We start from the raw sequence: 23727 nt of genomic DNA, 5'->3' as shown, positions 1-23727 counted from the left end.
GACCACAGATGTTACTCAAAAATTTAACTGGATGGGACAACTCAGACAGTATAAAGTATTGCCAAATGGGTTATCATCAGCCCAGGCTGTTCACAAAAAATTTGAAACCAGCCCAAGCGTTTCTACGGAAACGTATACACATGGTCATGGCATATTTAGATGACATACTCATTATGGGCATAACTTTGGAATTGGCCAAACAAACTGTAACAGCCACAAAAAAGTTATTTGGAAAACTGGGATTCATTTTTCATCCAGTTAAATCTAAACTAACGTCTTCCACTACTATGGACTACCTGGGGTTTCACCATTGACTCAGTTCACATGTCGGTGATTCTGCCTAAGGGAAAGGCTACAGATTTAATAGAGGCTTGCAATAACCTCACTGACATCAGCAAACCATCCATCAGATTGGTAGCTAAAGTAATTGGCATAATGATGGCTGCCTTTCCAGCCACACAATTTGGACCTCTACATTACCAAAACATACAGAGAGCAAAATACAAGCACTCTAAATTATGCAGGTCACTTTGACAGATCTGTGAAACTACCAATCAAGCTAAAATGGAACTAAAATGGTGGATAGACAACATCTGGCCTTGTTCCTATCCAAGCATTGTCAGTAACCTTTCCATGGTACTACAAATTGATGCCAGTACACTTGGGTGCGGAGCCACCAATACCATACCACCGTGGTAGCATACATTAACCACAGGGTGGAAACAAATCGACGTCATGTGACAATCTGGCTATACAAATCGGCAATGGTGTATCCAGAGAGATATTTGGATACCAGCCACTTACCTACCAGGAAGACTAAATTCATTGGCAAACACCAGGTCACGCAAATTTAATGAACAACACACAACCATGGTTCCCAGTGGTATCAAACACGGAATCAGAGACATGAACATCCAATCTGCTCTGGAATATCTGGCAGGCCTCCACTATGATGAGGGGCTCAGTTATAGTGCCATCAACTGCGCCAGAAGTGCCCTATCGCCTTACCTATGGCAGGGGACAGACCATTACACTGTTGGGACTCAGCCACTGGTATAAAACCCACGAGGGGAACCAGATACTCCCTAATATGGGATGTGAGAATAATCCTGAAGATGCTCAGGAATTGGTCTCCAGCAACAGTTCTGTCCCTACACAGACTGACATTAAACAGTCATGCTAATGGTATTGGTCACGGCACAAAGGATACAGTCACTGCAAACACCAGACTGGACAACATGACTTTCTCAACAGAAAATATTAAGTTTCATATTTATGAGATAGTAAGCAGAACAGAAAAAGGATCAGCAGGCCTCAATACAATTAGGTCACACCTAACAGATGACCGTCTGTGTATAACAAGACATCTGTCGTTATACATGAAGAAAACTAATATCCTAAAAGGCAATGAAAAGGCACTTTTTGGTCAGCCACTAGCAACCACACCAAGAGTGACGGTCCAGACCATCTCAAGATGGCTGAAACAGTTGCTAACACAGGCTGGGGTGGACACTAAATTTTAAAAATCTTTTTCCACCAGAGCTGCAGCTACATCGGCAGCATACAGTTGGATGTACCAATGGACCAAATCCTCAAGGCAGCAGGATGGTCTGGAGGGGAAACATTCCAATTATTTTGTAATAAACCAGTAATGAAACCTGGAACGTTTGCAGAAAAAATTTAAGTTCTGTAAATTAATTTAAACCCATAAAAGGGGTTATAAACTTGTGTTAAACATTTTTATGATTTCAATGTCGAATTTATGTCCAAATTATGTTAACACAATTCCTCCCACAGTCAAGGCAGACGTGATGCATGGACTCGTTCCACGGCATGAAATCACAGAGCTTTAAAATCTTCACGTAGTCACTCATGTGACTCCGAAGTAAAATAGTAAGATTAAACGAGAACTTACCAGTTTGAAGTTTGATCTGTATTTTATGAGGAGTTACGATGAGGGATTACGTGCCCTCCGCTCCCACCCTGATCATATACTTAACTGGTACCTCTTCTCTAATCTTACTATGTTTAGTCATTACAGTTATCTGTGATTTCACACCGCTGCTTTGAAGAATGACACGCATGCGTCCTGGCGGGCTTCTTCACGTAATCCCTCATCGTAACTCCTCATAAAATACAGATCAAACTTCAAACTGGTAAGTTCTCGTTTAATCTTACTATTTTTCAAGGAAAGTTCTAAACTCCTTCGTTGATCCATTTTGGAAAAATCAATGAGCAGAAACAAAACTGTTTCACAGCGTTGCCATGACCTAAACCTCCCGGAATAGTGGAAGAGGTTAAGGGAAGAGACCTGTTCTATAAAAGTAAAAATCCTTATACATGTCCACTGAAAGGTGCCAGTCTCAATGCTCTTTTTTAAATTATTGCAGGCAATCAGCACCAAAAGGCCTCCTCAATTCAGTAGTTGAATCTATATTTTCGTGGTGAGAATCTACATTTTTGGAATAAAGCAATGAACAAATGTTCCAGAAGAGGGTGCTATATAGAGCTTCACAAAACAAAGCACAGAGTCCTAAAAGGAAAAGCTAACAAGATTGATAGATGATGTTACTAACCTGATGTAGTGCTGGTGGTGATCTCAGTTGTTGGTGTCGTTTCTAGTGAAAGAAAAGAATGCTGTATTCAAGTGGACAGCCAAGAGGAATTTGTACACAGTTATTGAGCCATCAACAGGAATTCATGAGCTGGCACATTTTATGAAAACGTTTTATAAGTTGTCATTTTCTTCATCAGTGAATAAAGCATGCGGCCATACTATACGGCTGCATTACTTTTTCCTTGTCAATCAGCAGCTGAATATTTCAGGGCCATCACAAACAATTTCAATTTCTTAATGTACCAACTTCAGATTTTGTGGAAGCTCAGCAAGTATTCTAAGAACTACTGATCAGAAATTTAGAACATAAGGAGCGGCAAAGTGCCACAGCTGGGGCAATTCCTACCTCACAGCACCAGAGACTTCAAATTGATTTGTTCCGTGGGTGTTGTGTGCATGGAGATTACATGTACTCGCTGTTATGTGTGCCTTTCCTACAAGTGTCTGAAATATATTGTCAATAACCTGATGTAGTACTGGTCGTGGCCTCAGTTGTTGATCTAGTTGTTGGTGTTTCTAGTGAAAGAAAATAACGCAATATTCAACCAAGACAGCCAAGAGGAATTGGTATACAGCTAACTATTGGTAGTCAGGAAACCATCAGCAGGAATTCATATGCTGGCACACTTAATTAAAATGTTGAACAGATGGCATTTCTGTTCTTCGTAGAATAAAATGGCAGGGCAAAATATACTTTTGATTAATCAGCAACTGAATATTTCGATGCCATCACAAATAATCCTCTTCTATCTATACACCCGTTGCGAATTTCCTGGAAGATCAACCGTCTTCCAAAGACCGCAAGGTCTACTTAATACCATAATTTCTAATACCATTATTCGTTGATCCATTTTTGAAAAATCTTTGAGCTGAAACAAAACAGTTTAACAGCGTTGCAATGACCAAAAACTCCCGGAATAGTGGAAGAGGCGAAGGGAAGAGACCTTTTCCATAAAAGTGAAAATCCTTATCTATGTCTACTGAAAGGTGCCAGACTCAATGCTCTTTTTAAAATTTTTGCAGGCATTCAGCACCAAAAGGCCTCCTTAATTCGGTAGTTTAATCTATATTTTCTTGGTGAGAATCTACATTTTTGGAATAAAACAATGAACAAATATTCCTGAAGAGGGTGCTATATAGAGCTTCACTAAACAAAGCACAGAGTCCTAAAGGAAAAGCAACAAGATTGATAGATGTTACTAACCTGATGTAGTGCTGGTTGTGGTCTCAGTTGTTGGTATCGTTTCTAGTGAAAGAAAATAATGCTGTATTCAAGTGGGGCAGCCAAGAGGAATTGTTACACAGTTATAAAGCCATCAACAGGAAGTCATGAGCTGGCACATTTTATGAAAATGTTTTACTATATAGATTGGTTACTTCTTACTAATGTAAGCGAAGATAAACTGCTCAGCAAAAACAGACTGTGTCCACCGCAGCCTCTCCAAGGAGTTCAGCGCCCAGCTCGCCTATTTCACCACCTCCACTAGGTTGGTCTCCGGTGCCGTCCCCGGCCACTTCCCCGTCACTTCACCGATGAATTGAATAAGGAGTGAGGCCATACTATACGGCTGCATTACTATTTCCTTGTCAATCAGCAGCTGAATATTTCAGGCCATCACAAACAATTTCAATTTCTTAATGTACCAAGTTCAGAATTTGTGGAAGCTCAGCAAGTATTCTAAGAACTACTGATCAGAACATTAGAACATAAGGAGCGGTAAAGTGCCACAGGTGGTGCAACTCCTTCCTCAAAGCACCAGAAACTTCAGATTGATTTATTCCGTGGGTGTTGTGTGCATGGAGATTGTATGTACTCCCTGTTATGTGTGCCTTTCCTACAATTGTCCGAAATATATTGTCATTAACCTGATGTAGTACTGGTAGTGGTCTCAGTTGTTGATGTAGTTGTTGGTGTTTCTAGTGAAAGAAAATAATGCAATATTCAACCAAGACAGCCGGGTGGAATTGGTATACAGCTAACTATTGGTAGTCAGGAAACAATCAGCAGGAATTCATATGCTGGTAGATCCACCGTCTACCAAACACCGCAAGGTCTACTTAATACCATAATTTCTAATAGTATGGAATGTGTGCACTATGGGTAAGCATGTCTCTTCATATGTCCCATTGATACATGATCCTCAACTTGCGTAAAATGTGTTCATTATAATCATGGTTTTGTTTTTTGCTTCGGAATGCCCAAAGAAAATGAGAAGCAGAAAACACCAACTCATTTCCTCCACAACTCCGAACTATTTTGAAATTGAGCAATAATTTGGTAAAATTGTTATGAGCCAAACATTGACATCTTAACATGTATATTTGCACATTTTATGCCAATAATGTAAGCAAATATGCAAGAAGTAAGTCACAAAGCTGATGTTAGCAATGTTATCTCATTGTCTTTGATTTGCCAAGATTTATTGAAAGTGGTTTGACTCACCTGTTGTGGAACTGGAGGTGGACTCAGTTGTACCAGTTGTCAAAGATGTTGTTGGTGTTGTTCCTGGAGAGCAAATAGAAAAGCATTTACAAATTAAATTGCAAGAGTCACCAATCAATTTCAGTACGACACTGCACATTTTCCTGAGACTGGGCTGAATTTTCACAATGTTCATTGCTCGTGCCTAAGCAAAGGACATTTAGAAGTTAACCAAATTTTGCTTCGTCATTTGTCAATTGGACCGAAATTATGAAAAGACATTGTGATTTTTTAAACTCCTTCATTGATCCATTTTGGAAAAATCATTGAGCTGAAACAAAACTGTTTCACAACGTTGCCATGACCAAAAACTCCCGGAATAGTGGAAGATGCGAAGGGAAGAGACTATTTCTATAAAAGTGAAAATTCTTATCCATGTCTACTGAAAAGTTCCAGCCTGAATGCTATTTAAAAAAATTATTGTGGGCTACTGGCTCCAAAAGGCTTCCTTAATTTGGCTGTAGCTTCTAAATTTTCGTGATGAGAAACTACATTTTTGGAATAAAGCAATGAACAAATGATCCTGAAGAGGGTGCTATATAGAGCTTCACTAAACAAAACACAGTCCAAAAGTAAAATCTAACAAGAATGATAGATGATGTTACTAACCTGAAGTAGTGCTGGTGGTGGTCTCAGTTGTTGGTGTCGTTTCTAGTGAAAGAAAATAATGCTGTATTCAAGTGGGGCAGCCAAGAGGAATTGTTACACAGTTATAAAGCCATCAACAGGAATTCATGAGCTGGCACATTTTATGAAAATGTTTTACTATATAGATTGGTTACTTCTTACTAATGTAAGCGAAGATAAACTGCTCAGCAAAAACAGACTGTGTCCCCCATGGCCTCTCCAAGGCATTCAGCGCCCAGCTCGCCTATTTCACCACCTCCACTAGGTGGGTCTCCGGTGCCGTCCCCGGCCACTTCCCCGTCACTTCACCGATGAATTGAATAAGGCGTGTGGCCATACTATACGGCTGCATTACTATTTCCTTGTCAATCAGCAGCTGAATATTTCAGGCCATCACAAACAATTTCAATTCCTTAATGTACCAAGTTCAGATTTTGTGGAAGCTCAGCAAGTATTCTAAGAACTACTGATCAGAACATTAGAGCATAAGGAGCGGTAAAGTGCCACAGCTGGTGCAACTCCTTCTTCAAAGCACCAGAGACTTCAGATTGATTTATTCCATGGGTGTTGTGTGCATGTAGATTATATGTACTCCCTGTTATGTGTGCCTTTCCTACAATTGTCTGAAATATATTGTCACTAACCTGGTGTAGTACTGGTAGTGGTCTCAGTTGTTGATGTAGTTGTTGGTGTTTCTTCTGAAAGGAAATAATGCAATATTCAACCAAGACAGCCAAGAGTTATTGATATACAGCTAACTGCTGGTAGTCAGGAAACCATCAGCAGGAATTCATATGCTAGCACCGTTATTAAAATGTTTAACAGAGGGCATTTTTTTCCTTCGTAGAAAAAATGGCTGGTCAAAATATACTTTTGATCAATCAGCTGCTGAATATTTCTGTGCCATAACAAACAATCCTGTTCTCTCTACACACCATTTGCGGATTTCCTGGTAGATCCACCGTCTACCAAAGACCGCAAGGTCTAATTAATACCATAATTTCTAATAGAATGGAATGTGTGCCCTATGGGTAAGCATGTCTCTTCATATGTCCCATTGATACATGATCCTCAACTTGCGTAAAATGTGTTCATAATAATCATGGTTTTGTTTTTGCTACGGAATGCCCAAAGAAAATGAGAAGCAGAAAACACCAACTCATTTCCTCCACAAATCCGAACTATTTTGAAATTGTGTCATAATTTGGTAAAATTGTTATGAGCCAAACATTGACATCTTAACATGTATATTTGCACAATTTATGCCAATAATGTGAGCAAAGATGGAAGAAATAAGTCATAGAGCTGATGTTAGAAATGTTTTATCATTGTCTTTGATTTGCCAATGTTTATAGAAAGTGGTTTGACTCACTTGTTGTGGAACTGGAGGTGGACTCAGTTGTACCAGTTGTCAAAGATGTTGTTGGTGATGTTCCTGGAGAGTAAATAGAAAAGCATTTACAAATTGAATTGCAAAAGTCACCAATCAATTTCAGTACGACACAGCACATTTTCCTGAGATTGGGCTGAAATTTAACAATGTTCATTGCTCGTGCCAAAGACAAAGACATTTAGAAGTTAACCAAATTTTGCTTCGTCATTTATCAATTGGACCGAAATTATGAAAAGACATTGTGATTTTTCAAGGAAAGTTCTAAACTCCTTCGTTGATCCATTTTGGAAAAATCATTGAGCAGAAACAAAACTGTTTCACAGCGTTGCCATGACCTAAACCTCCCGGTATAGTAGAAGAGGTGAAGGGAAGAGACCTATTCTATAAAAGTAAAAATCCTTATCCATGTCCACTGAAAGGTGCCAATCTCAATGCTCTTTTTTAAATTATTGCAGGTAATCAGCACCAAAAGGCCTCCTTAATTCAGTAGTTGAATCTATATTTTCGTGGTGAAAATCTACATTTTTGGAGTGCTGGTGGTGGTCTCAGTTGTTGGTGTCGTTTCTAGTGAAAGAAAAGAATGCTGTATTCAAGTGGACAGCCAGGAGGAATTTGTACACAGTTATTGAGCCATCAACAGGAATTCATGAGCTGGCACATTTTATGAAAACGTTTTACAAGTTGTCATTTTCTTCATCAGTGAATAAAGCATGCGGCCATACTATACGGCTGCATTACTTTTTCCTTGTCAATCAGCGGCTGAATATTTCAGGGCCATCACAAACAATTTCAATTTCTTAATGTACCAAGTTCAGATTTTGTGGAAGCTCAGCAAGTATTCTAAGAACTACTGATCAGAAATTTAGAACATAAGGAGCGGTAAAGTTCCACAGCTGGTGCAAAAGGAATTTCACTACATCTAGGTGTATGTGACAATAAATCAACCTTTGAACCTTTGAACCTTTGAACTCCTACCTCACAGCACCAGAGACTTCAGATTGATTTGTTCCGTGGGTGTTGTGTGCATGGAGATTACATATACTCGCTGTTATGTGTGCCTTTCCTACAAGTGTCTGAAATATATTGTCACTAACCTGATGTAGTACTGGTAGTGGTCTCAGTTGTTGATGTAGTTGTTGGTGTTTCTAGTGAAAGAAAATAACGCAATATTCAACCAAGTCAGCGAAGAGGAATTGGTATACAGCTAACTATTGATAGTCAGGAAACCATCAGCAGGAATTCATATGCTGGCACACTTAATTAAAATGTTTAACAGATGGCATTTTTGTTCTTCGTAGAATAAAATGGCAGGGCAAAATATACTTTTGATTAATCAACAACTGAATATTTCGGTGGCATCACAAATAATCCTGTTCTATCTATAAACACGTTGTGAATTTCCTGGAAGATCAACCGTCTTCCAAAGACCGCAAGGTCTACTTAATACCATAATTTCTAATACCATTATTCGTTGATCCATTTTTGAAAAATCTTTGAGCTGAAACAAAACAGTTTAACAGCGTTGCAATGACCAAAAACTCCCGGAATAGTGGAAGAGGCGAAGGGAAGAGACCTTTTCTATAAAAGTGAAAATCCTTATCTATGTCTACTGAAAGGTGCCAGACTCAATGCTCTTTTAAAATTTTTTGCAGGCAATCAGCACCAAAAGGCTTCCTTAATTCAGTAGTTTAATCTATATTTTCGTGGTGAGAATCTACATTTTTGGAATAAAACAATGAACAAATATTCCTGAAGAGGGTGCTATATAGAGCTTCACTAAACAAAGCACAGAGTCCTAAAGGAAAAACTAACAAGATTGATAGATGTTACTAACCTGATGTAGTGCTGGTTGTGGTCTCAGTTGTTGGTGTTGTTTCTAGTGTAAGAAAATAATGTTGTATTCAAGTGGGGCAACAAAGAATAAATTGTACGCAGTTATACAGCCATCAACAGGTATTCATGGGCTGGCACATTTTCTTAAAACCTTTTATCAGTTGTAATTTTCTTCATCATTGATTAAAGCGTTTGCCATACTATACGTCTGAATTACTTTTTCCTTGTCTTTCAGAAATTGCAGCTGATCAGGCATTTAGTAAGACTGAGTTGGCGCAGATGTGCAGCTGGAAGAGCTGCAGCCTCATAGTGTTAGGGATTTGTATTCTATCCTGACCTCGGTTGCTGTCTAGGCTGGGATTGCACGTTCTCCCTTTCACTGCCTGTGATCCCCCCAAGTTTTTAACAGAGGATGATACTGACCTGATGTAGTGGTGGTCCCAGATGTTGATGGAGTTGTTTCTAGTGAAATAAAAAAATGTTATGTTCCACCGAGACAAACAAGAGGAATTGTTATGCAGTTTAGAATCCTTCAACAGGAATTTATCAACTGGCACCTTTTAATAAAACATGTTACACTTGATATTTCCTTCATCGTAGAAAAAAGTAGGAGGACATAGTATGCTGCTAAATTTATTTATCTCTGTCAATTAGCATATTAATATTTCCCTGCCATCTCGAACAATCATGACACATCGATTGCGGATATCCCTGCATATCGAAACACGTCTTCCATACACTGTATGGTCTTCTTTACGCCATTATTACTAGCAGTATAGTTGCACGATTCATGCCCATAATGTGAGCGAAGATAAAAGAATGGAGCCACAGTGCTGATGTTAGAAATGTTGCCCCATTGTCTAAAGATTAGCCAATGTTTACTAAAAGTGGTTTGATTCACCTGTTGTGGAACTGGTGGTGGACTCAGTTGTGCCAGTTGTCAAAGATGTTGTTGGTGTTGTTCCTGGAGAGCAAATAGAAAAGAAATTACAGATTGAATTGCAAGAGTCAGCAATCAATTTCAGTAGGACTCTGCACATTTTCCTGACACTGGGATGAATGTTATCAATGTTCATTGCTCGTGCCTAAGCAAAGGACATTTAGAAATGAACCAAATTTTGCTTCATCATTTATCAAATGGAACAAAATCATGAAAAGACAATGTGATTTTTCAAAGAAAGTTCTGAACTGAAGGTGGAATTGGTATACAGCTAACTATGGGTAGTCAGGAAACAATCAGCAGGAATTCATATGCTGGCACACTTAATTAAAATGTTTATCAGATGGCATTTTCATTCTTCATTGAATAAAATGGCAGGGCAAAATATACTTTTCATCAATCAGCGGCTGAATATTTCTGTGCCATCACAAATAATCCTGTTCTCTCTATACACCAGTTGCAGATTTCCTGGAAGATCAACCGTTTTCCAATGACCGCAAGGTCTACTTAATACCATAATTTCTAATAGTATGTAATGTGTGCACTATGGGTAAGCATGTCTCTTCATATGTCCCATTGATACATGATCCTCAACTTGCGTAAAATGTGTTCATTATAATCATGGTTTTGTTTTTTGCTTCGGAATGCCCAAAGAAAATGTGAAGCAGAAAACACCAACTCATTTCCTGCACAAATCCGAACTATTTTGATATTGAGCAATAATTTGGTAAAATTGTTATGAGCCAAACATTGACATCTTAACATGTATATTTGCACAATTTATGCCAATAATGTAAGCAAAGATGGAAGAAATAAGTCATAGAGCTGATGTTAGAAATGATTTTTCATTGTCTTTGATTTGCCAATGTTTATAGAAAGTGGTTTGACTCACCTGTTGTGGAACTGGAGGTGGACTCAGTTGTACCAGTTGTCAAAGATGTTGTTGGTGATGTTCCTGGAGAGTAAATAGAAAAGCATTTACAAATTGAATTGCAAAAGTCACCAATCAATTTCAGTACGACACTGCACATTTTCCTGAGATTGGGCTGAATTTTAACAATGTTCATTGCTCGTGCCAAAGACAAAGACATTTAGAAGTTAACCAAATTTTGCTTCGTCATTTATCAATTGGACCGAAATTATGAAAAGACATTGTGATTTTTCAAGGAAAGTTCTAAACTCCTTCGTTGATCCATTTTCGAAAAAATCAATGAGCAGAAACAAAACTGTTTCACAGCGCTGCCATGAAGGGAAGAGACCTATTCTATAAAAGAAAAAATCCTTATCCATGTCCACTGAAAGGTGCCAGTCTCAATGCACTTTTTAAAATTATTGCAGGCAATCAGCACCAAAAGGTTCAAGTTCAAGTTCATGTGAGTTTATTGTCATGTGTCCCTGTATAGGACAATGAAATTCTTGCTTTGCTTAAGCACACAGAAAATAGTAGGCATTTACTACAAAACAGATAAATGTGTCCATATACCATGATATAAATATATACACACATGAATAAATAAACTGATAGTGCAAATAACAGAAAGTGGTTGGTAATAATCAGAGTTTTGTCCGAGCCAGGTTTAATAGCCTGATGGCTGAGGGGAAGTAACTATTCCTGAACCTGGTTGTTGCAGTCTTCAGGCTCCTGTACCTTCTACCTGAAGGTATCATGGAGATGAGTGTGTGGCCAGGATGGTGTGGGTCTTTGATGATACTGCCAGCCTTTTTGAGGCAGCGACTGCGATAAATCCCCTCGATGGAAGGAAGGTCAGAGCCGATGATGGACTGGGCAGCGTTTACTACTTTTTGTAGTCTTTTCCTTTCCAGGGCGCTCAAATTGCCGAACCAAGCCACGATGCCACCGGTCAGCATGCTCTCGACTGTGCACCTGTAGAAGTTAGAGAGAGTCTTCCTTGACAATCCGACTCTCCGTAATCTTCTCAGGAAGTAGAGGCGCTGATGTGCTTTTTTGATGATTGCATTAGTGTTCTCGGACCAATTCAGTAGTTGAATCTATATTTTCATGGTGAGAATCTACATTTTTGGAATAAAGCAATGAACAAATGTTCCAGAAGAGGGTGCTATATAGAGCTTCACAAAACAAAGCACAGAGTCCTAAAGGAAAAGCTAACAAGATTGATAGATGATGTTACTAACCTGATGTAGTGCTGGTGGTGATCTCAGTTGTTGGTGTCGTTTCTAGTGAAAGAAAAGAATACTGTATTCAAGTGAACAGCCAAGAGGAATTTGTACACAGTTATTGAGCAATCAACAGGAATTCATGAGCTGGCACATTTTATGAAAACGTTTTACAAGTTGTCATTTTCTTCATCAGTGAATAAAGCATGCGGCCATACTATACGGCTGCATTACTTTTTCCTTGTCAATCAGCAGCTGAATATTTCAGGGCCATCACAAACAATTTCAATTTCTTAATGTACCAACTTCAGATTTTGTGGAAGCTCAGAAAATATTCTAGGAACTACCGATCAGAAATTTAGAACATAAGGAGCGGTAAAGTGCCACAGCTGGGGCAACTCCTACCTCACAGCACCAGAGACTTCAGATTGATTTGTTCCGTGGGTATTGTGTGCATGGAGATTACATGTACTCCCTGTTATGTGTGCCTTTCCTACAAGTGTCTGAAATATATTGTCACTAACCTGATGTAGTACTGGTAGTGGTCTCAGTTGTTGATGTAGTTGTGGGTGTTTCTAGTGAAAGAAATTAAAACGCAATATTCAACCAAGACAGCCAAGAGGAATTGGTATACAGCTAACTATTGGTAGTCAGGAAACCATCAGCATGAATTCATATGCTGGCACACTTAATTAAAATGTTTAACAGATGGCATTTTTGTTCTTCGTAGAATAAAATGGCAGGGCAAAATATACTTTTGATTAATCAGCAACTGAATATTTCGGTGCCATCACAAATAATCCTGTTCTATCTATACACCCGTTGCGAATTTCCAGGAAGATCAACCGTCTTCCAAAGACCGCAAGGTGTACTTAATACCATAATTTCTAATACCATTATTCGTTGATCCATTTTTGAAAAATCTTTGAGCTGAAACAAAACAGTTTAACAGCGTTGCAATGACCAAAAACTCCTGGTATAGTGGAAGAGGCGAAGGGAAGAGACCTTTTCTATAAAAGTAAAAATCCTTATCTATGTCTACTGAAAGGTGCCAGACTCAATCCTCTTTTTAAAATGTTTGCAGGCAATCAGTACCAAAAGGCCTCCTTAATTCGGTAGATTAATCTATATTTTCGTTGTGAGAATCTACATTTTTGGAATAAAACAATGAACAAATATTCCTGAAGAGGGTGCTATATAGAGTTTCACTAAACAAAGCACAGAGTCCTAAAGGAAAAGCTAACAAGATTGATAGATGTTACTAACCTGATGTAGTGCTGGTTGTGGTCTCAGTTGTTGGTGTCGTTTCTAGTGAAAGAAAATAATGTTGTATTCAAGTGGGGCAGCAAAGAGTAAATTGTACGCAGTTATACAGCCATCAACAGGTATTCATGGGCTGGCACATTTTCTTAAAACCTTTTATCAGTTGTAATTTTCTTCATCATTGAATAAAGCGTTTGCCATACTATACGTCTGAATTACTTTTTCCTTGTCTTTCAGAAATTGCAGCTGATCAGGCATTTAGTAAGATTGAGTTGGCACAGATGTGCAGCTGGAAGAGCTGCAGCCTCATAGTGTTAGGGATTTGTATTCTATCCTGACCTCGGGTGCTGTCTAGGCTGGGATTGCACGTTCTCCCTTTCACTGCCTGTGATCCCCCCAAGTTTTTAACAGAGGATGATACTGACCTGATGTAGTGGTGGTCCCAGATGTTGATGGAGTTGTTTCTAGTGAAATAAAAAAATGTTATGTTCCACCGAGACAAACAAGAGGAATTGTTATGCAGTTTAGAATTCTTCAACAGGAATTTATCAACTGGCACCTTTTAATAAAACATGTTACACTTGATATTTCCTTCATCGTAGAAAAAAGTAGGAGGACATAGTATGCTGCTAAATTTATTTATCTCTGTCAATTAGCATATTAATATTTCCCTGCCATCTCGAACAATCATGACACATCGATTGCGGATATCCCTGCGTATCGAAACACGTCTTCCATACACTGTATGGTCTTCTTTACGCCATTATTACTAGCAGTATAGTTGCACGATTCATGCCCATAATGTGAGCGAAGATAAAAGAATGGAGCCACAGTGCTGATGTTAGAAATGTTGCCCCATTGTCTAAAGATTAGCCAATGTTTACTAAAAGTGGTTTGATTCACCTGTTGTGGAACTGGTGGTGGACTCAGTTGTGCCAGTTGTCAAAGATGTTCTTGGTGTTGTTCCTGGAGAGCAAATAGAAAAAAAATTACAGATTGAATTGCAAGAGTCAGCAATCAATTTCAGTAGGACTCTGCACATTTTCCTGAGACTGGGATGAATGTTATCAATGTTCATTGCTCGTGCCTAAGCAAAGGACATTTAGAAATGAACCACATTTTGCTTCATCATTTATCAAATGGAACAAAATCATGAAAATACAATGTGATTTTTCAAAGAAAGTTCTGAACTGAAGGTGGAATTGGTATACAGCTAACTATGGGTAGTCAGGAAACAATCAGCAGGAATTCATATGCTGGCACACTTAATTAAAATGTTTATCAGATGGCATTTTCATTCTTCATTGAATAAAATGGCAGGGCAAAATATACTTTTCATCAATCAGCGGCTGAATATTTCTGTGTCATCACAAATAATCCTGTTCTCTCTATACACCAGTTGCAGATTTCCTGGAAGATCAACCGTTTTCCAATGACCACAAGGTCTACTTAATACCATAATTTCTAATAGTATGTAATGTGTGCACTATGGGTAAGCATGTCTCTTCATATGTCCCATTGATACATGATCCTCAACTTGCGTAAAATGTGTTCATTATAATCATGGTTTTGTTTTTTGCTTCGGAATGCCCAAAGAAAATGAGACGCAGAAAACACCAACTCATTTCCTCCACAAATCCGAACTATTTTGAAATTGAGCAATAATTTGGTAAAATTGTTATGAGCCAAACATTGACATCTTAACATGTATATTTGCACAATTTATGCCAATAATGTAAGCAAAGATGGAAGAAATAAGTCATAGAGCTGATGTTAGAAATTATTTTTCATTGTCTTTGATTTGCCAATGTTTATAGAAAGTGGTTTGACTCACCTGTTGTGGAACTGGAGGTGGACTCAGTTGTACCAGTTGTCAAAGATGTTGTTGGTGATGTTCCTGGAGAGTAAATAGAAAAGCATTTACAAATTGAATTGCAAAAGTCACCAATCAATTTCAGTACGACACTGCACATTTTCCTGAGATTGGGCTGAATTTTAACAATGTTCATTGCTCGTGCCAAAGACAAAGACATTTAGAAGTTAACCAAATTTTGCTTCGTCATTTATCAATTGGACCGAAATTATGAAAAGACATTGTGATTTTTCAAGGAAAGTTCTAAACTCCTTCGTTGATCCATTTTCGAAAAAATCAATGAGCAGAAACAAAACTGTTTCACAGCGCTGCCATGAAGGGAAGAGACCTATTCTATAAAAGAAAAAAATCCTTATCCATGTCCACTGAAAGGTGCCAGTCTCAATGCACTTTTTAAAATTATTGCAGGCAATCAGCACCAAAAGGCCTCCTTAATTCAGTAGTTGAATCTATATTTTCATGGTGAGAATCTACATTTTTGGAATAAAGCAATGAACAAATGTTCCAGAAGAGGGTGCTATATAGAGCTTCACAAAACAAAGCACAGAGTCCTAAAGGAAAAGCTAACAAGATTGATAGATGATGTTACTAACCTGATGTAGTGCTGGTGGTGATCTCAGTTGTTGGTGTCGTTTCTAGTGAAAGAAAAGAATGCTGTATTCAAGTGGACAGCCAAGAGGAATTTGTACACAGTTATTGAGCAATCAACAGGAATTCATGAGCTGGCACATTTTATGAAAACGTTTTACAAGTTGTCATTTTCTTCATCAGTGAATAAAGCATGCGGCCATACTATACGGCTGCATTACTTTTTCCTTGTCAATCAGCAGCTGAATATTTCAGGGCCATCACAAACAATTTCAATTTCTTAATGTACCAACTTCAGATTTTGTGGAAGCTCAGAAAGTATTCTAAGAACTACTGATCAGAAATTTAGAACATAAGGAGCGGTAAAGTGCCACAGCTGGTGCAACTCCTACCTCACAGCACCAGAGACTACAGATTGATTTGTTCCGTGGGTATTGTGTGCATGGAGATTACATGTACTGCCTGTTATGTGTGCCTTTCCTACAAGTGTCTGAAATATATTGTCACTAACCTGATGTAGTACTGATAGTGGTCTCAGTTGTTGATGTAGTTGTTGGTGTTTCTAGTGAAAGAAAAGAATGCAATATTCAACCAAGACAGCCAGGTGGAATTGGTATACAGCTAACTATTGGTAGTCAGGAAACAATCAGCAGGAATTCATATGCTGGCACACTTAATTAAAATGTTTATCAGATGGCATTTTCATTCTTCATTGAATAAAATGGCAGGGCAAAATATACTTTTGATCAATCAGCGGCTGAATATTTCTGTGCCATCACAAATAATCCTGTTCTCTCTATACACCAGTTGCAGATTTCCTGGTAGATCAACCGTTTTCCAATGACCGTAATGTCTACTTAATACCATAATTTTGAATAGTATGTAAATGTGTGCACTATGGGTAAGCGTGTCTGTTTATATGTCCCATTGATACATGATCCTCAAATTGCGTGTAAAATGTGTTCATTCGAATCATAGTTTTGTTTTTTGCTACGGAATGTCCGAAGAAATTGAGAAGCAGAAAAAACCAACTTACATCCTCCACAAATCCGAACTATTTTGAAATTGTGCAATAATGTGGTAAAATTGTTATTAGCCAAACATTGACATCTTAACATGTATATTTGCACAATTTATGCCAATAATGTAAGCAAATATGCAAGAAGTAAGTCACAAAGCTGATGTTAGCAATGTTATCTCATTGTCTTTGATTTGCCAATGTTTATTGAAAGTGGTTTGACTCACCTGTTGTGGAACTGGAGGTGGACTCAGTTGTACCAGTTGTCAAAGATGTTGTTGGTGTTGTTCCTGGAGAGCAAATAGAAACGCATTTACAAATTGAATTGCAAGAGTCACCAATCAATTTCAGTACGACACTGCACATTTTCCTGAGATTGGGCTGAAATTTAACAATGTTCATTGCTCGTGCCAAAGACAAAGACATTTAGAAGTTAACCAAATTTTGCTTCGTCATTTATCAATTGGACCGAAATTATGAAAAGACATTGTGATTTTTCAAGGAAAGTTCTAAACTCCTTCGATGACCCATTTTGGAAAAATCATTGAGCAGGAACAAAACTGTTTAACAGCATTGCCATGACCAAAAACTCCCGGAATAGTTGAAGAGGCGAATGGAAGAGACCTATTCTACAAAAGTGAAAATCCTTATCCATGTCCACTGAAAAATGCCAGACTCAATGCTCTTTTTAAAAAATCATTGATGGTAATCATCACCAAAAGGCCTCCTTAATTGGGTAGTTGTTTCTATATTTTCGTGGTGAGAATCTACATTTTTGGAATAAAGCAATGAACCAGTAGAGGATGCTATATAGAGCATCACAAAACAAAGCACAGAGTCCTAAAGGAAAAGCTAACAAGATTGATAGATGATGTTACTAACCTGATGTAGTGCTGGTGGTGGTCTCAGTTGTTGGTGTCGTTTCTAGTGAAAAAAAAGAATGCTGTATTCAAGTGGGGCAGCCAAGAGGAATTGGTACACAGTTATAAAGCCATCAACAGGAATTCAAGAGCTGGCACATTTTATGAAAACGTTTTACAAGTTGTCATTTTCTTCATCAGTGAATAAAGCATGCGGCCATACTATACGGCTGCATTACTTTTTCCTTGTCAATCAGCAGCTGAATATTTCAGGGCATCACAAACAATTTCAATTTCTTAATGTACCAAGTTCAGATTTTGTGGAAGCTCAGCAAGCATTCTAAGAACTACTGATCAGAACATTAGAACATAAGGAGCGGTAAAGTGCCACAGCTGGTGCAACTCCTTCCTCAAAGCACCAGAGACTTCAGATTGATTTATTCCGTGGGTGTTGTGTGCATGGAGATTATATATACTCCCTGTTATGTGTGCCTTTCCTACAATTGTCTGAAATATATTGTCACTAACCTGATGTAGTACTGGTAGTGGTCTCAGTTGTTGATGTAGTTGTTGGTGTTTCTACTGAAAGAAAATAATGCAATATTCAACCAAGAAAGCCAAGAGGTATTGATATACAGCTAACTGCTGGTAGTCAGGAAACCATCAGCAGGAATTCATATGCTAGCACCTTTATTAAAATGTTTAACAGAGGGCATTTTTTTCCTTCGTAGAAAAAATGGCAGGGAAAATATACTTTTGATCAATCAGCTGCTGAATATTTCTGTGCCATAACAAATAATCCTGTTCTCTCTACACACCATTTGCGGATTTCCTGGTAAATCCACCGTCTACCAAAGACCGCAAGGTCTACTTAATACCATAATTTCTAATAGTATGGAATGTGTGCACTATGGGTAAGCATGTCTCTTCATATGTCCCATTGATACATGATCTTCAACTTGCGTAAAATGTGTTTCTTTATGATCATGGTTTTGTTTTTTGCTTCGGAATGCCCAAAGAAAATGAGAAGCAGAAAACACCAACATTTCCTCCACAAATCCGAACTATTTTGAAATTGAGCAATAATTTGGTAAAATTGTTATGAGCCAAACATTGACATCTTAACATGTATATTTGCACATTTTATGCCAATAATGTAAGCAAATATGCAAGAAGTAAGTCACAAAGCTGATGTTAGCAATGTTATCTCATTGTCTTTGATTTGCCAATGTTTATTGAAAGTGGTGTGACTCACCTGTTGTGGAACCGGAGGTGGACTCAGTTGTACCAGTTGTCAAATATGTTGTTGGTGTTGTTCCTGGAGAGCAAATAGAAAAGCATTTACAAATTAAATTGCAAGAGTCACCAATCAATTTCAGTACGACACTGCACATTTTCCTGAGACTAGGCTGAATTTTAACAATGTTCATTGCTCGTGTCTAAGCAAAGGGCATTTAGAAGTTAACCAAATTTTGCTTTGTCATTTGTCAATTGGACCGAAATTATGAAAAGACATTGTGATTTTTTAAAGAAAGTTCTAAACTCCTTCATTGATCCATTTTGGAAAAATCAATAAGCAGAAACAAAACTGTTTAACAGCGTTGCCATGACCAAAAACTCCCGGAATAGTGGAAGAGGCGAAGGGAAGAGACTATTTCTATAAAAGTGAAAATTCTTATCCATGTCTACTGAAAAGTTCCAGCCTGAATGCTCTTTTAAAAATTATTGTGGGCTACCAGCTCCAAAAGGCCTCCTTAATTTGGCAGTAGCTTCTATATTTTCGTGGTGAGAAACTACATTTTTGGAATAAAGCAATGAACAAATGTTCCTGAAGAGGGTGCTATATAGAGCTTCACTAAACAAAGCACAGAGTCCAAAAGTAAAATCTAACAAGAATGATAGATGATGTTACTAACCTGATGTAGTGCTGGTTGTGGTCTCAGTTGTTGGTGTCGTTTCTAGTGAAAGAAAATAATGCTGTATTCAAGTGGGGCAGCCAAGAGGAATTGTTACACAGTTACAAAGCCATCAACAGGAATTCATGAGCTGGCACATTTTATGAAAATGTTTTACTATGTAGATTGGTTACTTCTTACTAATGTAAGCGAAGATAAACTGCTCAGCAAAAACAGACTGTGTCCCCAGCGGCCTCTCCAAAGGGTTCAGCGCCCAGCTTGCCTATTTCACCACCTCCACTAGGTGGGTCTCCGGTGCCGTCCCCGGCCACTTCCCCGTCACTTCACCGATGAATTGAATAAGGCGTGTGGCCATACTATACGGCTGCATTACTATTTCCTTGTCAATCAGCAGCTGAATATTTCAGGGCCATCACAAACAATTTCAATTTCTTAATGTACCAACTTCAGATTTTGTGGAAGCTCAGCAAGTATTCTAAGAATTACTGATCAGAAATTTAGAACATAAGGAGCGGTAAAGTGCCACAGCTGGGGCAACTCCTACCTCACAGCACCAGAGACTTCAGATTGATTTGTTCCGTAGGTGTTGTGTGCATGGAGATTACATGTACTAGCTGTTATGTGTGCCTTTCCTACAAGTGTCTGAAATATATTGTCACTAACCTGATGTAGTACTGGTAGTGGTCTCAGTTGTTGATGTAGTTGTTGGTGTTTCTAGTGAAAGAAAAAAAATGCAATATTCAACCAAGACAGCCAAGAGGAATTGGTATACAGCTAACTATTGGTAGTCAGGAAACCATCAGCATGAATTCATATGCTGGCACACTTAATTAAAATGTTTAACAGATGGCATTTTTGATCTTCGTAGAATAAAATGGCAGGGCAAAATATACTTTTGATTAATCAGCAACTGAATATTTCGGTGCCATCACAAATAATCCTGTTCTATCTATACACCCGTTGCGAATTTCCTGGAAGATCAACCGTCTTCCAAAGACCGCAAGGTCTACTTAATACCATAATTTCTAATACCATTATTCGTTGATCCAATTTTGAAAAATCTTTGAGCTGAAGCAAAACAGTTTAACAGCGTTGCAATGACCAAAAACTCCCGGAATAGTGGAAGAGGCGAAGGGAAGAGACCTTTTCTATAAAAGTGAAAATCCTTATCTATGTCTACTGAAAGGTGCCAGACTCAATGCTCTTTTTTAATTTTGTGCAGGCAATCAGCACCAAAAGGCCTTCTTAATTCGGTAGATTAATCTATATTTTCGTGGTGAGAAGCTACATTTTTGGAATAAAACAATGAACAAATATTCCTGAAGAGGGTGCTATATAGAGCTTCACTAAACAAAGCACAGAGTCCTAAAGGAAAAGCTAACAAGATTGATAGATGTTACTAACCTGATGTAGTGCTGGTTGTGATCTCAGTTGTTGGTGTCGTTTCTAGTGAAAGAAAATAATGTTGTATTCAAGTGGGACAGCAAAGAGTAAATTGTACGCAGTTATACAGCCATCAACAGGTATTCATGGGCTGGCACATTTTATTAAAACCTTTTATCAGTTGTCATTTTCTTCATCATTGAATAAAGCGTTTGCCATACTATACATCTGAATGACTTTTTCCTTGTCTTTCAGAAATTGCAGCTGATCAGGCATTTAGTAAGACTGAGTTGGCACAGATGTGCAGCTGGAAGAGCTGCAGCCTCATAGTGTTAGGGATTTGTATTCTATCCTGACCTCGGGTGCTGTCTAGGCTGGGATTGCACGTTCTCCCTTTCACTGCCTGTGATCCCCCCAAGTTTTTAACAGAGGATGATACTGACCTGATGTAGTGGTGGTCCCAGATGTTGATGGAGTTGTTTCTAGTGAAATAAAAAAATGTTATGTTCCAGCGAGACAAACAAGAGGAATTGTTATGCAGTTTAGAATACTTCAACAGGAATTTATGAACTGGCACCTTTTAATAAAACATGTTACACTTGATATTTCCTTCATCGTAGAAAAAAGTAGGAGGACATAGTATGCTGCTAAATTTATTTATCTCTGTCAATTAGCATATTAATATCTCCCTGACATCTCGAACAATCATGACACATCGATTGCGGATATCCCTGCGTATCGAAACACGTCTTCCATACACTTTATGGTCTTCTTTACGCCATTATTACTAGCAGTATAGTTGCACGATTCATGCCCATAATGTGAGCGAAGATAAAAGAATGGAGCCACAGTGCTGATGTTAGAAATGTTGCCCCATTGTCTAAAGATTAGCCAATGTTTACTAAAAGTGGTTTGACTCACCTGTTGTGGAACTGGTGGTGGACTCAGTTGTGCCAGTTGTCAAAGATGTTGTTGGTGTTGTTCCTGAAGAGCAAATAGAAAACAAATTACAGATTGAATTGCAAGAGTCAGCAATCAATTTAAGTAGGACTCTGCACATTTTCCTGAGACTGGGATGAATGTTATCAATGCTCATTGCTCGTGCCTAAGCAAAGGACATTGAGAAATGAACCAAATGTTGCTTCATCATTTATCAAATGGAACGAAATTATGAAAAGACATGGTGATTTTTCAAAGAAAGTTCTGAACTCCTTCGTTGATCCATTTTGGAAAATCATTGAGCAGAAACAAAATTGTTTAATAACGTTGCCATGACCAAAAACTCCCAGAATAATGGAAGAGGGGAAGGGAAGAAACTTTTCTACCAAAGTGAAAATCCTTGTCAATCAGCAGCTGAATATTTCAGGGCCATCACAAACAATTTCAATTTCTTAATGTACCAACTTCAGATTTTGTGGAAGCTCAGCAAGTATTCTAAGAACTACTGATCAGAAATTTAGAACATAAGGAGCGGTAAAGTGCCACAGCTGGTGCAACTCCTACCTCACAGCACCAGAGACTTCAGATTGATTTGTTCCGTGGGTATTGTGTGCATGGAGATTACATGTACTGCCTGTTATGTGTGCCTTTCCTACAAGTGTCTGAAATATATTGTCACTAACCTGATGTAGTACTGGTAGTGGTCTCAGTTGTTGATGTAGTTGTTGGTGTTTCTAGTGAAAGAGAAGAATGCAATATTCAACCAAGACAGCCAGGTGGAATTGGTATACAGCTAACTATTGGTAGTCAGGAAACAATCAGCTGGAATTCATATGCTGGCACACTTAATTAAAATGTTTATCAGATGGCATTTTCATTCTTCATTGAATAAAATGGCAGGGCAAAATATACTTTTGATCAATCAGCGGCTGAATATTTCTGTGCCATCACAAATAATCCTGTTCTCTCTATACACCAGTTGCAGATTTCTTGGTAGATCAACCGTTTTCCAATGACCGTAATGTCTACTTAATACCATAATTTTGAATAGTATGTAAATGTGTGCACTATGGGTAAGCATGTCTGTTTATATGTCCCATTGATACATGATCCTCAACTTGCGTGTAAAATGTGTTCATTCGAATCATAGTTTTGTTTTTTGCTACGGAATGTCCGAAGAAATTGAGAAGCAGAAAAAACCAACTTACATCCTCCACAAATCCGAACTATTTTGAAATTGTGCAATAATGTGGTAAAATTGTTATTAGCCAAACATTGACATCTTAACATGTATATTTGCACAATTTATGCCAATAATGTAAGCAAATATGCAAGAAGTAAGTCACAAAGCTGATGTTAGCAATGTTGTCTCATTGTCTTTGATTTGCCAATGTTTATTGAAAGTGGTTTGACTCACCTGTTGTGGAACTGGAGGTGGACTCAGTTGTACCAGTTGTCAAATATGTTGTTGGTGTTGTTCCTGGAGAGCAAATAGAAACGCATTTACAAATTGAATTGCAAGAGTCACCAATCAATTTCAGTACGACACTGCACATTTTCCTGAGATTGGGCTGAAATTTAACAATGTTCATTGCTCGTGCCAAAGACAAAGACATTTAGAAGTTAACCAAATTTTGCTTCGTCATTTATCAATTGGACCGAAATTATGAAAAGACATTGTGATTTTTCAAGGAAAGTTCTAAACTCCTTCGATGACCCATTTTGGAAAAATCATTGAGCAGGAACAAAACTGTTTAACAGCATTGCCATGACCAAAAACTCCCGGAATAGTTGAAGAGGCGAATGGAAGAGACCTATTCTACAAAAGTGAAAATCCTTATCCATGTCCACTGAAAAAT

The 23727-nt window shown here is 38.2% G+C and overlaps 1 protein-coding gene across 50 annotated transcripts in view; it reads right to left on the bottom strand.

The window, feature by feature from the left end:
• Positions 1–23727, bottom strand: part of LOC116985141 (mucin-2-like) — a 1051610-nt gene that overhangs the window by 44072 nt on the left and 983811 nt on the right. For 47 of the 50 annotated variants that reach the window (XM_033039637.1, XM_033039614.1, XM_033039620.1 and 44 more), the window contains 30 exons: positions 23286–23348; positions 22552–22602; positions 21851–21913; positions 21373–21411; positions 20951–20992; positions 20210–20260; positions 19547–19588; positions 18886–18948; positions 18159–18212; positions 17653–17694; positions 16998–17060; positions 16264–16314; positions 15758–15799; positions 15126–15188; positions 14195–14257; positions 13717–13755; positions 13295–13336; positions 12553–12603; positions 12047–12088; positions 10785–10847; positions 9854–9916; positions 9376–9414; positions 8954–8995; positions 7099–7161; positions 6371–6424; positions 5709–5750; positions 5061–5123; positions 4484–4534; positions 3822–3863; positions 2577–2618 (listed from right to left, as the gene is read on the bottom strand). In XM_033039637.1, the coding sequence (XP_032895528.1) occupies positions 2577–2618; positions 3822–3863; positions 4484–4534; positions 5061–5123; positions 5709–5750; positions 6371–6424; positions 7099–7161; positions 8954–8995; positions 9376–9414; positions 9854–9916; positions 10785–10847; positions 12047–12088; positions 12553–12603; positions 13295–13336; positions 13717–13755; positions 14195–14257; positions 15126–15188; positions 15758–15799; positions 16264–16314; positions 16998–17060; positions 17653–17694; positions 18159–18212; positions 18886–18948; positions 19547–19588; positions 20210–20260; positions 20951–20992; positions 21373–21411; positions 21851–21913; positions 22552–22602; positions 23286–23348 (1530 nt within the window). The remainder of the gene's footprint in view (positions 1–2576; positions 2619–3821; positions 3864–4483; positions 4535–5060; positions 5124–5708; positions 5751–6370; positions 6425–7098; positions 7162–8953; positions 8996–9375; positions 9415–9853; positions 9917–10784; positions 10848–12046; positions 12089–12552; positions 12604–13294; positions 13337–13716; positions 13756–14194; positions 14258–15125; positions 15189–15757; positions 15800–16263; positions 16315–16997; positions 17061–17652; positions 17695–18158; positions 18213–18885; positions 18949–19546; positions 19589–20209; positions 20261–20950; positions 20993–21372; positions 21412–21850; positions 21914–22551; positions 22603–23285; positions 23349–23727) is intronic. The other 3 variants (XM_033039622.1, XM_033039625.1, XM_033039632.1) reach the window with 3 other exon arrangements.

This window comes from Amblyraja radiata, chromosome 21 (genome assembly GCF_010909765.2).
Source record: "Amblyraja radiata isolate CabotCenter1 chromosome 21, sAmbRad1.1.pri, whole genome shotgun sequence".
Lineage (NCBI taxonomy): Eukaryota > Metazoa > Chordata > Chondrichthyes > Rajiformes > Rajidae > Amblyraja > Amblyraja radiata.
Note: the sequence above shows the minus strand (reverse complement) of the source record. Positions and strands in the feature narration are given on the sequence as shown.